The sequence below is a fragment of the Triturus cristatus genome, chromosome 6 (genome assembly GCF_964204655.1).
Source record: "Triturus cristatus chromosome 6, aTriCri1.1, whole genome shotgun sequence".
Classification (NCBI taxonomy): domain Eukaryota; kingdom Metazoa; phylum Chordata; class Amphibia; order Caudata; family Salamandridae; genus Triturus; species Triturus cristatus.
The window spans coordinates 812,671,322-812,690,010 of record NC_140589.1 but is presented as its reverse complement, the minus strand read 5'-3'; the positions used below and the strand labels follow the sequence as shown (position 1 = coordinate 812,690,010).

General features: G+C 46.7%; 1 protein-coding gene across 1 annotated transcript in view; it reads right to left on the bottom strand.

Annotated features, from left to right (window-relative positions):
• The window catches only part of AKT3 (AKT serine/threonine kinase 3), a 740,092-nt gene that overhangs the window by 241,061 nt on the left and 480,342 nt on the right, over positions 1 to 18,689 (bottom strand). Inside the window, exon 8 of the mRNA XM_085611402.1 lies at positions 1,066 to 1,134. Coding sequence (XP_085467528.1) covers positions 1,066 to 1,134 — 69 coding nt within the window. The remainder of the gene's footprint in view (positions 1 to 1,065; positions 1,135 to 18,689) is intronic.

Genomic DNA, 18,689 nt, shown 5'->3' with positions numbered 1-18,689 from the left:
CAACAGTGAATATGCAGGTCAACATACAATATGCATGCAAGCCTTGTGTCTAATGAGCGTGCCAAGACAACATGAAGAATATATGAAATGGGAAACTATGTCAGCTACCTCTATGCTGAGTCAGTGGATGTATCGAGAGTTCATACTAAACACTACCTATAATAATGTACCATAAACCCTAGCACATTATGTGACTGTTTAGAGTATCCATGAAGTATGGTCTTTTGTATAAAACACATTGTTTTTACTTGTGTTCTAGGTTTACCAGATATGTTAATCTGCTCCTAATGAAGTGCCACCCTTCATGAAATGCACTGAGCATGACCCTTGAGCTTGTGGGCATTTCATGAGATCCCTTCATATTTCTAGATTTTGAAATTATTTTCAGAAAAAAACGTATTGGAGCACAAGAAATAAACTTTCCAGAAAAGATTGGTTTTCCAAGAAAGAATAGACATGAAACAATCTGCACAAGATGTTTTTCAAGCTACGCCAGAGTGAGTGGAGCAGAATCTTGAGACATTAAACTAGATCTGACTTTTATGACTTAAGGACATAGGGCTAGGACTCCTGCCCCACAACAGAGCTTTAAGGGTAGAACAGAGGAATGCTATTTTGGGGGCATTGCACGCCGACTAAGTGAATGTTTGCCATCTCCTGGTTATGTTACAATGTCCTCCTTTAGATTATTGGCAGAATAAAGTTGTTTCTAACTTAGTCATACTTCAGAGAATAGTTGACCAATTGCCACCTTTGCTTGATGGTGAAATGACATACATATAGAGGGATGTTTGAGTCATTTACAGTGGAACTCAGACAATGCATCTGAAACCTCAGCGTATTTACCTGAATTGGTGCAAGAAAATGCCTAGCACATGCCTGTGGAAATGTTAATTTTTGTCAATTATACCTGAATGCAACCATGAGCGGATGACGGCAAGGATGAGTTGTGCGACTGCTCCTAAAGCAATGTATAAAGTCAGAAGCCACATGTCTGCCACAGCAGGGATGGATATAAAGATTGAAAATGGAATACCTTAAAACAATTTGGTTTCTCTGACTTACCTCTCCCCCGTTGACATACTCCATCACAAAACATAAGCGGTCTTTCGTCTGGAAGGAATACTTTAACGACTACAAGGGAAGAGAAAAGAACGAGTCAGGCTGGCTGCAAGTAGTCAGAGGAGGAATCAGTTTTCTTAAACCATCCCATTATGAATTTAAATAATGGGCAAGAACTGCGACATGGTTTTGAGACGGGGCCAATAAAAATCGTGTTCACATAAGCAAAGGCAAATTGAGTTTTGAAAAGATAGTACGATTATATATTAAGTATGCCTACCACTGTATCTTACTGAACATTCAATAAAATGGTTGCTATATTAAAAAATCTAAGCTTCAGCATAATGCCCCTTTTCTCAAATACCAAGAACATTGCTTCCTCAGTGCATCACGAGAAAGGGACTTAAGTACTAAAACATGAAAACAAATAGTTTCTTACCTGTCGGTGTAGTTTTGCAGCTTGAAGATCTTTCTGGATTCACTATGCTGTGCATTATTCCGCGGTCTGGTGGTTGGGTCCGGAATCATAGTCTTTCTTTTGTCTTTTTTTTTTTGTGCCCGAGGTGGGCGTCGACGTCCCATCATTTGGTGTACTTCTCGTGACGTCGGCATGCTTCCTGCGGAAGTCCCACCTTGGGGCGCCATCTTCGGGTTCTTTTTTCCCTCTTTTTTTTTTTTTTTTTAACCCTAGGCGTTCTTTAGTATTTTCCTTTTTCAATGTATCCACTTTCAGTATTCTTTTGTTCTTTTACTCTCTGTCCTTTCACCTTCCTCTCCTGCCTCATCTTTCTGGCGGAGGTGGGTGGGTTCGCTAGTGAATCCAGAAAGATCTTCAAGCTGCAAAACTACACCGACAGGTAAGAAACTATTCGTTTTGCAGCGTGAATCTTTCTGGATTCACTATGCTGTGCATAGACTTTGTAGCGGTTTGTCATCTTTGTGGCGGCTGGGTGGAAGATGAGCGTTGGTCGTTGAATATATGTTGAAGCACCCTTTGCCCTACTTGTGCTTCCTTGTTCATTTGTATATCCACGCAGTAGTGCTTAGTGAACGTATGCACTGAAACCCATGTTGCCGTCAGGCATATGTCTTGAATGGGTGTGTTTGCCAGAAAGGCAATCGTTGCTCCCTTCTTTCTTATGGAGTGGGCCCGTGCCCCCTCCGTTAGCTCTTGCCCTGCCTGTTTGTGGCAGAATTGTATCGTTAGTGCGATCCATCGCGCGATGGTGCTTTTCGTTACTGGTCTACCCAGGAAGCTGGTTGCGAAGGACACAAAAAACTGCTTGGTTTTCCTGTGATCCTTTGTTCTCTCGATGTAGTGCATCACCGCTCTTCTAGCGTCTAGAGTGTGTAGTGCCCTCTCTGCGCTTGTGACTGGGTTTTGAAAGAAACTAGGTATTTGTATAGTTTGGTTCATATGGAATGCTGACACGACCTTAGGCATGAAGTGTGGGTCAGTCCTCATTACGACTCGGTCCTTGTGTATTTGGATGTAGGGCTCTTGCAGCGTTAACGCTTGCAGTTCGCTCACTCTGCGCAGCGAGGTTATTGCTACCAGAAAGGCTGTTTTCATTGTCAGCATTTGTAGTGAGGCCTTGTGGATGGGCTCAAAGGGCGCCTTCATAAGTTCCGTCAGGACTATGTTGAGGTTCCATGCCGGCGGCGGAATCCTCTTTGGTGGCGCTATCCTTTTTGCCCCTTCCACGAATCTCTTTACTACTCGTGACGTGAAAAAACTTTCTCCCATCTCACCTCGTGTGTAGGCCACAATCGCCGCTAGGTGGACTCTTAGCGAAGACGAACATAGTTTGGCTTTTAGTAGATGCGCGAGGTATCTAAGCACCGTTGATTCCCTTGTCAACTTATATTGCAGTTTATTTTTTCTGCACCACAGTGTGAACCTCTTCCATTTTTCCCCATAGCATTTTCGTGTGGTCGGTCTCCTTGCCTCCCGGAGCACTCGCATAGTGCTTTGAGGTAGCTTAAGGTGTGCGAACTCTATGTCTTTAGGAGCCATGCCGCTAGGCAGAAGCTCTCTGGCTCTGGGTGTAGAACTTCTCCGTCCTGCATGGAGAGTAAGTCTTTTCTTTTGGTGAACTTGTGTGGTGGCCCCTGTGCCATTTCCACTATTTGCGAGTACCATGTCTGTCTTGCCCACAGTGGTGCCACTAGGATCAGCGTCATGTTGCTGGTCCTGCACTTGTTGAGTACCCTGTGTATCAGTGGTATTGGTGGAAGCGTAGGCAAATGTTCTTGACCAACTTATCCATAGGGCATTCCCCTGGGATAGTTTTCCTGGTTGTGTGGATGCGAAGTTTTGGCATTTTGCATTCAGGTGTGTTGCAAACAGGTCTATTGTCGGTGTGTCCCACCTCTTAAATAGTTTTTGCGTTTCCTGCCCATTGAGTTCCCACTCGTGGGATGCTGAAGTCTGCCTGCTGAGCCAGTCTGCTTCTACATTGTCCTGCCCCGGTAGGTTTATGGCCAGCAGGTCTATTTTGAGCGTGATGACCCATCTTCAAATTTCCTGTGCCAGGTTGGACAGGGGGAACGATTGTGTCCCTCCCTGCTTGTTTATGTAGAACATAGTTGTAGTATTGTCCGTTTGTATCAACACCCTTTGGTTGTACAGTTTTTTCTGGAAGGCCTTCAGTTCTATCAATACAGTCTTTAACTCCAGATAGTTGATGTGTCTGACCGCATCTGCTGGAGTCCACAGACCCCTCACTCTGAGCTTGTTCATATGTGCTCCCCATCCTATCTGGGATGCGTCTGTGGTGATGGTCACTGTTGGGCTTGGTGGTGTTAAGGGCTTCCCTATTGTTATGTTCTCCCTGTTCCACCATGCTATCTCTTCTTGCACTGCGTGCGTTACAACCACTAGATCCTCCCAACTTCCGTTTGCTTGTGACCATTGCTGTTGCAGCCATTCCTGGAATGGTCTCATGTGTAGGCGTACATTGGGAACTAGGTTAATGCATGACGCCATCATCCCCATGATCTTGCTCGCTGTTCTCACTGTCAGAGCTCGCCCCTTTTGGTAGAGGCGCGTCTCCTTCAGCAGGGCTAGTGTCCTTTTCTCACTGGGCATCACCATTCTCTTTACGGTGTTGATCTGCGCCCCTAGGAAGATCTTCACTTGTTGTGGTTCCAGTGATGATTTCCCCCAGCTTTGTTAGTGTTCTTGTGACACGCTGTGCGTGTTCCTCACATTTTTCGCGTGAACTTGCCTTTATTAGCCAGTCGTCGAGGTAAGGATACACGTGAATCCCTTCCCTCCGCAGGTACGCTGCTACTGCTGCAAGGCATTTGGTGAAAACCCTTGGTGCGGACTTTAGACCGAATGCCAAGGTTGTGAATTGGTAGTGATCCTTGTTGATGGTGAACCTTAACAGATTCTTGTGCTGCCTGTTCATTGGGATGTGCAGGTAGGCATCTTTGAGATCCATGGTGGACATGAAGTCTCCGTCTCTCATTTGTGGGAGTAATTCTTGTAGGGATGTCATTTTGAATTTTTGCGTCCTTACGAACTTGTTTAGGAATCGTAGATCCAGGATGGGTCTTAGTGTTTCGTCCACCTTTGGTACCAGGAAGTAGTTGAATACACTCCCTTGTTCCTTTCTTTGAATGGTACTGGTTCTATGGCCTCCTTTTGGAGTAGCTGTAGTGCTTCCTCTACGAGTTATGCTAACTCTTGTCCTGAGTGTTCCCTTCTCTTTGTTTTTTTGTTTGGAGGTCTCCTTTCCAACTCTATGCAGTATCCGTACTGTATGATGTTGAGTATCCATTTGTCTGTTATTTTTCTCCATTCTTGGAGGAAAAATCTGAGTCTGCCGCCCACCGGTGTTGCGTGCTCGTAAGCGTTTGGTTCGTGTAACCCTCTTTTGTTGGTTCCTTTGTGCTCTACCCTTGGAGGGATGTTGTGGGTGAGCACTCTCCTCCGTGCGAAGTCACTTTGAGGCGGGTTGGTCTCCCCCTCTTCTTCTTTGGCCTCGTCCGTTTCCCCTACTGCGAAAGGACTGGCCCGAGGCTGGTACTGCCAGTTCTGTTTCTGCTGACCCTGTTGTCCGTGACCCTCGCCTTGCTGGCCTTGCTGGAATGTTTGATGTGACGTTCCCGGCTGGTTTCCTCCCCTTCCGTAAGGTCTCCGTGTCGGGGTACCTCTTCTCATCCCTCTGAATTGCAGGGCCCCCATGGACCTCGCCGTCTCATTCTCTTTTTTGAGTTGGGTGAGTTTCTCATCGACTGGTGCCCCGAACAGCGTTTCTCCGTTGAAATTGGTGTTCAGGATGTTGTTCTGTACCTCTTGATTGAATCCTGAAATTCTGAGCCAGGCCTGTCTCCTTTCAGTGATTCCTATTGCCATCAGTCTGCTTGATGTCTCTGCCCCGTCCAACACTGTTTTAAGGCATGAATTTGCTATATTCTTCCCCTCTTCCACTATATGCGAAGCTCTTTGCTGGTATTGCTCGGGGAGATGCTTGATGAGGTCCCCCATTTCGTCCCAATGTTGGTACTGGTGCCTGTTCAGTAGTGCATTGGAGTTCGCCATGCGCCAGTGATTGCCACGTTTCTCTCTATTTTTCTGCCAGTGAGGTCCATCCTTCTGCTCTCCTTGTCAGGAGGTGGTCCAGAGGTTGCCGGAACATTGGCCCTTTTTCTGGCTGTAGATGCGATAATGGAGTCTGCTGTGACAGATCCCTTGATGTATGGAGGGTCCGGAGAGGAATGTTTATATTTTTTCTCTGTTCTGGGTGTGATGGATCTGCATGTTGCAGGGTCCTTGAACGCCTCCTTCCCCTGGTTCATGACACTCTGAAGCATGGGGAGGAACTGGCTCTTAGTTTGGATGGGGAGCAGTGTCTTGAGTAAAAAGTCCGCTTTCGGTTTTTCCTCCTCTAGTTTCACGCCAAAAGCGGCAGCCGCGCTCTCTACGGCCATGTTGTAAGCCCCAATATCATCTGGCGGCGAAGGCCTCGAAGGATAAGTCTCCACGGGCTCTTCTGGATTTCCGGCGTCGAGGTCCTGCCATTCCAGGTCTTGCATCGTCGACAGCGCCGAGCCGTAGTTCGATTGCTGTTCCTCCTCTTCTTCTCCCTCATGGTAGAGATCATCTTCCTCGGGAGTTTTCGACTGCTCTTCGGCGTCGAACTCGTCCTGCTCTTCGACCTCGACGATAACCGTTGGTGGTTTTGTTGGGATTGTGAATTTCTTCATCTTCTCATCGAACTCCTTCTTCCTTTGAAGGATGCTCTCCATCTCCGCCTCGAGCCTTCTCTTTTTCTTCTCCATTTCGGAGGGATGTTCGGCGTCGAGCGCTGGCCTTTTCAACGGAGCTTGCGTCAACGCGACCTTGTCCTTCGTCGTCGAACGCCCAACCAGGTGCGACTGTTTCGACGAACTTTGTTTTTCAGCGGCCTTCGGCACCTGGGAGTCCTTCTCGAAGGATCCCCTGGGCCTTTCGTCCTTGGATCCACTCACGGTCGTCGAAATTTTCGGTGCCGGTTTTCCTTTCGAGGACTTAGACTCTGGTTTTCGAGAGTCAGTCTCTGTTTTTCGGGGCCCTTTCGGGGTTTTTGTGCTCGACGTCTCTCCTACCTTGTCAGACGTCTTCTATCGGTCTCTGCGACCGTGAAGTCATCAGGTCCCTCGGCGACGTTGTCTTCATCATCGGTGGAGAGGCCCAGGTCGTACAGAGACGGGGCCTTACCCTTGCCTTCCATGTTGTAGTTGGCTCTCCTCTGCCTCTCTCTCACCCTGAGTGTCTTCGGTGTGAAGGCGGAGCAGGCGTTGCAGTCTTTGCTCTCGTGGTCGACTGGCAGGCAAAGGTTGCAGATCGGATGTTGGTCCTTCTACACGTATTTGTGGTGGCAGTTATGGCAGAATTTGAAATGTGTTTTGTCCATTCCTGCGCTCAGTGTCCCTGAGTGCGCATTCTCCGTTGGATGTCGAAGATCTCGAGGTTTTCCTCCTTCTTCGTCGTCCCGGCTCGACGTTCTTCCTGTCTGTAGTCGCCTTTAATTTTCCTTCGATGAAACTCGTGCTCTTCTTCTTTCTTCGTTAAAAAACTCTGGAGCTTCTTGGTGACTATCCAGACCCAACGGCGTATAAAAGAATCTGAAGATGGCGCCCCAAGGTGGGACTTCCGCAGGAAGCATGCCGACGTCACGAGAAGTACACCAAATGGTGGGACGTCGACGCTCACCTGGGCTACAGAAAAAGAGAAAAGAAAGACTACGATTCCGGACCCAACCACCAGACCGCGGAATAATGCACAGCATAGTGAATCCAGAAAGATTCACGCTGCAAAACATTATAGCACTCCATGCTTAAGTATAGGTTTAACTTATATGGTTATCAGAGGTTATCAGAGATGGAAAGAAACTTATCTGACATGAAAAGGCTCTCTGCACACTGTTCACAAAAGCGAATATCCTATGCAATTTTTGCCACTTGTTTATTTCCACATCACCATGTATCACATTACCTATGGGTATTATTTTTCAGTATTCACAGAGCCAATGTAAAAGAATAAACATGATTATATGCATGATTAGGAATAATATTGAAATTTACCTACAAGATTGTATCTCCTGGAGCTCAAGAGTCAAAAAGTTCCTTATTTAAAGCTTGAATGTAATGAAGGCGAAAACCGCCCAGAGTCTTTATCAAAACTAGCAAACAACCAACGTGAAATAGCTGATGCGGTACACACCGAGCCAAAAGTTGGTGGACGTCACTATAGCATTATTTACCCCTGGTAGTGGGAAACAACCTCCAGCCCCTTCTCCTACATAACTGAATTTGGGCAGAGATTAAATCAAATTGGCTAGTGAGGTCATTGATCCAGTTATACCACAACCAGGGCAGGGCTAGGAATGCGAACATTAGACAGAGCACAGGCTTCAATGCGCTTCCTCTTTTCAGCTTTCCTATGACACTCACTCTGCTGCTAACTCTTCTCAAGTCTGTTTGCAAAATGCATGCTATGTAATCAAATCTCGGTTTAAACAACTAATACAATCTACATGTTATGTTTTCATGCTTGCTATTTCTGAAAGCTGCAAGCAGATTTACAGAGCAGTCCAGATGACTTTTGTGGCGGATTCAAACATGAGAAATAGCACAAACGGGCCTGCAAGTCAATATATCAGAAGGCCTTACAGCAGAGCCCCAGGGATGTAGGTGATGGTGCCCCATTCACTCTACCTTGTGAGAATACAGCTTTTTTCTGGGTCAAAGGGTCTTGTTGGAGGGGCGAACCCCCAAATATTTGAACACCTGATCACGTCCACTCATGGTGGGTTGTTGGCGAACCGCAAAATATTTCAACACCAGATCACGTACACTCCCGGTGGGTTGTTAGCAAATGAGGCATGCAACCAGCTTAAATCATAGTTGCTGGCCCCCCTTTGGAATGTCTGTAGATTAACCAGTTACCTTGCTTAATAAAATTGCAACAATTTTCTTCCAACTAAAATTTGGTGTGGTCTCATTCAATTGCATTGCATGGTCTTTAAATCATTGAGTGCATGCATGAGCTATTTGATTGCCAATGGCATATCAATACTATGTATCATGTCATATCTATGCAAGATGGTTACTTGAATTTTGGAATGGGCTCTTCACATTTGGAATCAACCTTTTGAGGTCTCCTTCATGTTAATGATGTCTCCAGAGAGACAATACAAACGTAGAACAGGCAAAAGTCCGAAACAGACTTACTTCCTGAGATAAAATGCCATTTGTCCACTCCCACTTCTCAAACCACTCAAAACAACCCTTCAACTGTGGTTAGTCATTTCTATGCAGTTCCAATACTCTGCACAAGTATTACCAACAACATAACCGATACCAACATCTAGAGCAACTGTTCTTTCGGCATCAGCTCTTGGAATAAGTGCATAGATCACAGGAAAAGGTTCCAGAAAAATATACTTAGTAACACAAAATGTAAAATCTCACATATGATCTCGTTATACACTTTTAAATGCAGTGAATCCAACCCTGGCTAAAGGGTCAAGATGACCGCCGAGCTAGCTGACCAGGGACACTAAAGCAAGGCACAGACATACCACTGGCATGGATTTTACTGTTTTTTTTTAGGTATTATCAGACATTGGGATACTACTCAACTTTGAGAAATGTTCAAGTGGTAAAAACGAAATGGAAAGCAATACTTTTAAGAAATCACATTTTAAATGCTTTCGTGTGAAAGTGTCTCTGGAAACTTGCTATTTTCACCTAATTTGATAATGCACTTACATCTCATACACAATTCAAATTTACATTTAGAACCAGGATGATGGAGGCTTCTATTTAGGTTGGAAATTTGAAAAACATGGGTTTTTGTTTTCTTCTGTGAGTGGCTATGTTCTGTCTAGAAACCGGACACATTTGAAAATTGCATAAAAAACTTTATTTTAACTAGTGCAGCTTTTACTGTAGGAAACAAAACTCAATCAGGATGCCGTGTAACTGCAGCCATACTGGACAGCATCCATTCGGATTGGTGGCTCTGTATCTCTCCTCTGTTTCTTGGCTAGCGACCCATGGCAATCACGTCATAACGGTGATGAGCTTGGAACAAGACTTTGTGTGATGACAGGAGTGATTAGGTAGTGAAGGACAGAAAACTGGAGCCAGGAGATGAACATGGCGCAGCAGGGTTGAGGACAACCTTCTCCAATGTGATAATTGTATTTTTGTAAAAAAATACATCAAATATATTAAAAGCAAAAATATGTTTTTTTAAAAAAAATATGAGCTGTCTCGGTTGGATTCCGCTTCTTTTTGCAATGACAAATTGTGCCAGTTGAGGGTTCTGATATTGGAAGAAGTCTTTGTCATGGTGTGATCACCCTTCCATTGCAGAAGCATCGACCGTTTCACATCAGAGAACAGATACAGGTAATAGTCCCATCATTTTGAAGGACATTTTACATTAGGAGTGGACCATGTTGGGATGCCCTTATCCATTCAGCATATTCTGTCATTAGAGATATTCCACTGTAGTATTTCTTCCTGATGTGAAAGCCTATCTAATAAAACTCGAGGTAAGCAAGTGAGCATCACAAACCAGAATGGCAGTACCACCTGAGATTTCCTATGGGTGCTATGGGGAGACTCCATTTCATAGAGGGTCATATAAGCAGAGTCTTCAATAGTTTGCCACACCTTCCTTAGCATGGCCATGAAGCGTTCATACGAGCCATTTGCTTTTGGCCACAAGTGAGTGATCCTATGGTGGTTATAATCCATGGAAGCGGCACGTCAGCAAATTCTTTCCCAATTAAATGAAGACATTTTCGGATTTTACGATGCAACATATGACATACTTTAAATATATTCAGTTTAGTAAGGGAAGGCCCATATCAGAGTTCAAGAAATCTGGAGTATTCGTTCAGCATTATTTGGATCAGATGGTATCAATGGGAGAGTCTAGTTCAATCTTTCCAAGTTTCTTGGTTTATTTTATATAGTGCATACTAGATCGTAGAGCATAAGTGTACTTGACTCAGAACACATACACAGACATAAGAAGAATCATAGAGAAAAACATACCAGGTTAGACATTGAAAATCAGCAACAAAATGTATCTGTTATGGCCTAGAACCTATACATTACGCCACAGTAAAAAAGTAAAAAGAATACAAACTATTATGCAGTATTTAGAGGGAGGATGGCAGGAAATAAATATCAAGAAGGAACTGTACCAGTTGCTTTCTAAAATCTGATGGAGGGATAGCAGAACGGATGGCAGGGAGATAGTTTTCCAGACTTTGGTTGAGCAGTCAGAAAAGGATTGGTTTATGGTACATTTGATTATCGAAGAAAGATATTTCTAGTAGTAGAATGGCTAGCTGTGGCTTAGGTGGCACCCTCAGAAATCTGTAAGAATGTAGTAAGCAAGCAAATGTATGGTAAATCTATCCTAAATATTTATCGTTTACATCTTTTCATTGAATTTTCATAACAAAAAGCACCACCTACAACCTGCCGGCCGGTGGGCAGAAAACATCATAGAATAGCGAAATAGAGAGAGAAGGTAAAGTTAAAGAGAGAGAGAAAAAGGAAGAGAATAGGGGGGAGTATAGGGTCCATCACGGATTACGATCTCATGTCCCTTGATGAGAGTCATCATTCTGCTTGTGATCCTGCTGCGGGGCTGTCTTTGAGTCTTGTGGGGAATCTCTGGTAAGTCCGAGCACACGTAAATATATAGGGCATTTTAATTCAATAAATTCAGAGGATAGGAATTTCACTGTGGATTTCCAGGTTTTGTGAAAGTGGGTGAGCCAGTGCAATATACTGGCCGTTCGCTTTTCCATTCCTACCACCTCCCATAACTTATGTAGCCAATCCAGCCTGGTTGGAATGCCTTCCCTACCATACCTAGCCAATAGTACTTGTTTAGCCGCTCCCAAGACCAGTGTAATAGCACGCCCTCTGTCTAATTTAAGGGGATATGTTAATGTACTCGGAAGACCTAAAAGTATGTAGTTTGGGAATCGTGGTAGGTCGCTGTCCTATGTAGTGTTAATGTCCGCCAATATGGTGTCCCAAAAAGGCTGTATCTTGGGGCATTCCCATAGCAAGTGGGTCAAGGTGCCTACTTGGCCGCATTGGTGCCAGCAACGAGCATCTGCCCCTAGTTTCCACCGAGCTACCCTGTATGGGGTATAATACCAATAATGCGCTATCTTGAGGAACATATCTTTACCTGCCGTGCTACAAGAGGAAGCTCTAGCCCTATGTACGATGTCTTGCCATTCCTTTGGGGAGAATTCATTTGCGCATTCTGTCTCCCACCTGCGCTGCGGTCTTGCTGCGCTGTGTGGGTGTAATTAAAAAGGTGTGTATGTTTGATAGTAAACTCTTGTCTGAAGTTCTAATTATCAGCCATTTCTCGAATTTCGTTAATGGGCGCCCTGCGTGTATGCTAACGTTCGGTTGTGTCACCCAGTGCCTTAGGGGAAGGTATTGCCAATACGTTGTTTTAGGGAGGCCATATCCAGCCGAGAGCGGAGGGAAGTCCATTATCCTTTTCACATAGAAGAGATCTCCCACCCTTTTGCAATTGGCCTCCTGCCATGTGAGGTAACTTTGTCCATGGTGTGCAGGTGGAAACTCCGGGTGACCTATAAAAGGGGTCAATAGGGACGTGGGGGAAGAAAGGCCCTGTGACACCTGAACTCTGTCCCACGTGGTCATTGTACCTCTCAGCATTTTGAAAATGTATACCCCCACCGGGCGGTAGCGTTTCGGCAGCCATGGAACCTTCCACATGTGTATGCCCACTATTACCCGATCAATAAAGCACCAATGCTTCTCGGACATTGGCCTATACCATTCGCCCATGTATCGTAGTTGGGCCGTTTGATAGTATCGCACCAAGTGGGGAAATCTCAGACCCCATCCGCTTGTTCTAGATAGGTTTGTTGGCATGCAATGCAAGCCTTTTTCCCACCCCAAACAAAATCCACTAGAGGATGCTGCAGTTTGGCTAGTATCGGGGGGGGAGGGGGGAGTTTTGCAACGGGAGGGTTTGCATTACATACAGTATGCAAGGCAGTATCGTCATCTTGACAGCAGCCAACCTGCCCAGCCAAGACAGTGTAATTGGTCTCCAACACTGTAGTGCAGCCCAAGTGTTGTTCAATAAGATATCTTAGTTCTCGCGTACCGTGCGATCCAACGTTGTAAATACCTGGAGGCCCACATAAGCGACCCCCTAGTCAGCCCATCTAAAGGGAAAATCCGTGTTTAGTCACTCTATATCGGCACTTGGCATGGTGAGTCTTAGGGCTTGTGTTTTATGAATATTAATTTTAACGCCAGAGACCTGACCAAAGTCAGCAAACTCCTGCATAAGTGGGGGTATTGAGGTATCCGGTTGAGTAATAAAGAGCACCATGTCATCTGCGTAGAGGGAGATCTTGTGTTCCCTATACCCCATACGTATTCCAGTAACAGCGTGGTGTCGGATACGCTCCGCAAAAGGCTCCATATACAGAGCAAATAGGAGGGGAGAGAATGGACACCCCTGTCAGGTACCCCTTCCATAAGGTTGAGGCCTGGTTCCATTCACATTAATTCTTGCTTTCAGTGCCTTATACGTGCTATTTACCCACCTCGAGAAACATGGCCCAAGGCCAAATTTAATTAATACCAAGCACAAATAGGGCCACTGGACGCGGTCGAAAGCCTTCTCGGCATTAACCGATAATAACAAGGTCGGTTTCTGAGAGCACTGGGTCTTGTCGAGAAGGTGGCATAGTCGTCTAGTGCCATCGCTACAGCTCCTTTCGGGGAATAAATCCAGACTGATTGGGGTCCACCAGCCCCTGCATCTGTGGTGCTAATCGAGCTGCTAGTATGCTGGTAAAAATTTAAGATCTACATTCAGCAGCGAGATGGGGCGGTATGATGCACATTTCTTCGGGTCTTTCCCTGGCATAGGCAGGACTACCACTGTAGCCATAAACATAGAATTGGGTATTGTTTCTTCAGTGCTAAAGGAATAAAACATTCTTGTGAGTATCGGAATTAAGCTTGGAGCTAAGATCTTGTATAAATCTGAGGAAAACCCATCTTCCTCTGGAGCTTTGCCTGATGCAAGACCCTGAATCGCCCTCAGCACTTCATTTGGTGTGATGATATGTCTGCGTCTAGTTTGTCTGCGTCAATGGCCGGGAGAGAGGCCACCTCTGCTTGGGTGACATATGCAGCTGCGGCATCGGAAGGGTCTGCCGTATAAAGTGCTGTGTAAAAGTTTTCAAACTCAAGGGCTATTTAGTCACCCCCCGTACCGTGGTACCCTGTGCTGTTTCTATCTCTACTATATGGCGTTGGAGTATTTGGGAACACAGCTGGCATGCCAGCAGCCTCCCTGCTTTGTTCCCACCTTCATAAAAGCGTTGCTTAGTGCAGAGTAGAGAATACTCAGCCCTATCGAGATCCAACGCCTTCAGTTGCTTGTAAATATTGGTAAATTGGCGCTGCACCAGCACTGCCCCCGTATTTCGATGCATCATTTCCAGCTCTTTCACCTGCCCTTCCAGTCGGTCCCTTTTTTCTTTCCTGTCCCTGTTCAGTCTGGCCACTTTTGCAAGAAACCGTCCCCGAATGACAGCCTTCAGTGTGTCCCATAGTAGGTGTATGTGTGTGTGACCATCATCGTTGCTCTCAAAAAATGATTGTATGGCCTCTTGTATCTCTTTAATATTAGCGCCATATGTAAGCAATTTATTATTGAGTCTCCATAGCCTATGCTTCTGGTAGTCCCCTTCTGGACGTCAGGACAGGTTAAAATGTGCATGGTCCGAGAACCATGCCGTGCCTATAGTGGTGTCTAATATCCCTTGAATAGTTTGTGCTGTAGTGAGGAAGAAATCTAGCCGGGCATAGGACTGGTGTGCCGCTGAAAAAAAGGTATAGTCGCGGGCTTTAGGGTTACGCCATCGCCATGCATCCGCAAGTCCTACCTCTGCCAGCCAGCACAGCATGGATGCAGACATCGCTCTCAAGTGTCCCGTCCATTGTGTGGTTCTATCTAGAGTGGGATCTTGTGCTATAGTATAGTCCCCCCCCACCCCCCTATTATGAGGTTCTCACTAGAGTCTTCTAGGATCGAGCCAATTGCGTCCCTAAGAAATCCCTCTTGACCCTCATTGGGTACATACAGTGAAGCCAATGTGCAAGTGTGGCCTCCCACAGCCACCCGAAGTGCCAGCACCCTACCTGGTATTTCTGTTTGTACCCCCAGTATCCTACCTGGAAAGTGTGTTGCGAAAAGCACTGCCACCCCCTCTTTCTTCCCTGGCAGGGACGAGAAAAATTGGCGGTCAAACCAGCGCGATCGAAGTCGCGCCCAATCTGCGCGTTTCAGGTGCATTTCTTGAAGAAGGCAGATATCACATTTAAATCCTTTGAGGTATGCCAGGAGTGCCCTTCGTTTCGCCGGGGAGTTAAGGTCCCTTACGTTGAGACTTACTATTAAAGTGTCAAGGGGTGCCATTGGAACAATATGGGTGTATGTGCTTCAGGTCAGGGCTTCCCCTCCACTCGTCTTCCTCTGGTCCCCTTCATATCTTCTTGGTGATGTGTATGACCCTGGTCCTTCCACTTAAGTGGCGCCCAATCATTGGTCAGAGTGGTGTTCATCCCTTCCCCCCTAATGCATGAGATGTACTGGACCCTCAACCCCAGCTGTGATAGCCCATCCATGGCAGAATAGCTCCCCTTCACCCGTGTCCGCCAGATTCCAAATCCTCGAGCTCCTATAGATAGGCCCTGTGTGATATATATATGCAGAGATCCCCACTTATCAGACTCACTTTCCCTGCGTCCTAGTCACATTTCCATGTAGATGAAACCCATCCCCTCCCCGATCCTAGCTGGGGAAAGATTGCGCCCAAGAGAGACCAGAGAGAAAGAAAGAAAAGAAGATATATGAGAAGAAAAAACTTATGGCGTGGTTTTAACAAAAAGGCTGTCCCAACCTGGGCACCATTAACGCCTTGGCGTGTGGGTCCATCTGGCCGGTGAACTTGCAGCACCATCCAATATCTTGATGGATGTAAAGCGGGCTCTGCCCGTATCGGCCATAACCAGTTCTCAACCCGGGATCACCAGTCCCCAGCATGCTTATGGATTCTGGTAAAAAGTCCCTGAAAACCGCTCGATCTTCTGTCTGATCTCCTCCGCCCTCGCCAGCCTGCAATTGCTTAAGAAGCGCCACTCGTTCCTTTTGGCTTTCCGTTTCTGAGGGTCGTGTGTGTGGCATCTTCCCAGTGCGGCGGCGTCCTCTTTTTCTCTACTTGTTCCAGACCCGCCTCTCTCAACAGGTGGTCCTCCGATTCCCCTGCCACAAAGTCAACTCCCAATGCTTTCTGCGCCTCTTGCAAGAACCCCCCCGCATGTCTTTCTTTGTCCCACACAAAACTTAGTTTGAAGGGATGGCCCCACCTGTAGCATATCTCGTTGTCTCGCAGGAAAGTAGTGACGGGGCGTAGGGTTCTGTGACGGAGCGTAAGCTGGGGGAGGTCTTGATAGATACCCACTTCCAGGCCCTCGAACTGGATGGTCGTCTTCTCCCAGGTAGCTGCCATGATAATTTCTTTTTGGCGATAAGAGTGAAGACACGTGAGAATGTCCTGGGGTTGGCCTGGGTTCCTTGCCAGGTGGCCAGCTGTGTGTGAGATCCAATACAATCCCCTGGTCTTCCAGCACCAGGGCGACATATCGAAAAAGTTGGATCACAAAGTCTTCTAGTTTCCCAGCATCCGTGCGAAGAGGAACTCACTTAATGTGCACGTTTGAGCGCCGGGATCTGTTTTCCAGGTCTTCCAGATGCAGGTTTAGGTCCTCATTCTGCTCCCGCAGGTCTATCAATTCTCTTGCATGCAAGCGAAGTTCTTCCTCCCTGCCGTCGCCTGCCATCTCTAGGGTATCTACACGGTCTCCCAGTTAGTTTATATCCGTTATGTTTCAAGTCCACGGAGACCTCCTGGCGCAGTACTGTAAAGTCCTTTCCCTGGTCTGCGTGACCTAGTTCCTCTTCCCGAGCCTGAGATGATGGCAACTCTGCTGCTTGGCCCTCCTGCCGCTTGCCCCCAGTGTTTCTGTAGGGGATCTTCAATGTTGGCTTCTTTTTTAGGACAGGTGGACGTCATTCTGCTAGTTTGGTTGAGCCTGTGCTGTATAGCTTCCAGGCCACTTCCCGGTCCCTGGGTATTATGTTTGCTGGTGCGGACTGCTAGATGGCCCTGTTTGCCTCGTCAGGCACGGTAGAGTGTCCTAGTGGGAGTTCTGACACAGTCAGGCCATGCGTTGTCTCCAGGCTCCACTAATCTTGCCTGCTCCCCACTAGTTGTGTGGTCCCCTGCTTTGTCGAGCTTCGGTCTGTCACCCACCTCCTGCCACATCTGCTGGTATGGTCGGAAGGGGTGCCGTCCCTCACTTTGCGCCCACTTGGTATTCTCGCCTCTCTTCAAATGATTTAAAATGGCGGCCGTCACCTGCCTTCTTAGGCAAGGCCTGACGAGGCCGGTCGCACTTTATTCAGCCTGCCCTCTTAGACTTTAATAGCCTTGCTCCTGGGGGCCCTCCTCTTGGCTCCGAGCCGACTGCCCCCCCAGTCAAGTGCACTCCAGTCCCAGGCAGAGCTCACCCTACACCCCTCACTGATCCTATTGCTCCAGTTCCAAAAGCCAGCCCACTGGGTTTCCAGGCTCAGAGTACAGTCTGCCTGCAGGGTCCTGCGTCACATCTCCCGGCCTGGCCACCTGTAAGCACATACTGAGGCCCGGGGCCTTGTTTCCAGGCAGAAATCAATCAGTGTGCGCCCCCCCCCCCCACACTGCCCCAATTCGGAGTCCTCCGGGGCGGGCCCACCACTGTTCTGTACCGTCGCTTCCTGTCTCTCCACGGAGCACGTCCTGCTCACCGGTACTCCTCCTCGCTGACTCCTCACAGTCCGCTCAGGTTCTCCTCGGTCTCCACAGCAGCTGGACCTTGACTAAGCGATGCCTCCGCTCTTGCCGGCCGGCCTCCTAGGAATCAGCTCCTCTCCGCACGTCAATGAGGCCGCACGCTACTCTTCGCTTGTCGCGCGTCTTGCGCCTCTCGGGGATCGCGATCTCCGCTGCCTTACTCCTCCGCTAGGCTCCCGCTCAGGTAAGCAGCCGTAATCCGGTTCGGGAGCCCTGGGGTGCTAAATGGAATGCTTAATTGGACTGCGGCGAGGTGAGCTCTGGAAAGTCGCCGGTACACCGCCAACATCTTGGCCGCGCCCCTATCCAAAATATTTAGCCAACTGAAAGAGTGCAACGCAGTGATAATGTAATGTGATCAAAGAGGCCAATGTGGCGTGCAGGACAGAGGTAATTTGATCAAAAAGGAGAAACTAGAGATCACGAGGGGGGGGGGGGGAGGGTGCTGCATGTATGACAGCTTCAAGAGGGGAGAGGTAAATTTTGGAATGCCAGAGAGGATAGCATTCACATAATCCAATTTGGAGAGCAACAGAGCTCTAACTGCTTGGTGTAGGATTCTGCTGGCAAGTGAAACATTTGAATAGGTCCACAAGCACTCTATTTGCTCAGATCTGACGTACATGACGTGTACCAAGAATTTTCCTCTACAACTTCATTCAGAAAAGGTATCTGCAGATTACCCAATGCAAGCGATTGTAAAGTTTTTTTCATATTTTAATTGTTTGCATTAACACACCATTAACATATAAACACGCTAACTTTACTTTTAGAGAGAAAACATGTTCATTTACATTTAGAATAATGATAGTTAATCTAGGCCTGAAGTTTAAAATGGCTAAAATGGTTTGCCATCTTACTTTGCGACACATGAATATTTTATTTCTAGGTCAAACTGGAGACCTAATTAATGAACGCAATGTTGTCTTTTGCCTTCTTTCCCATCTGAAGATATGCTTTCTTCTCTTTGTGATAATCATAGAATGTCTTAATGAATGGAGCATTCAGAAGACACCTGCATAATACAGATTGCTATGTGTATCTCATTCTGTCATTTAGTTTTAGTTTGAGGGACAATGAGAAGAAGACTGTTATGAAAAGTCCTGAGAACCTAACAAACAGATAATTGAA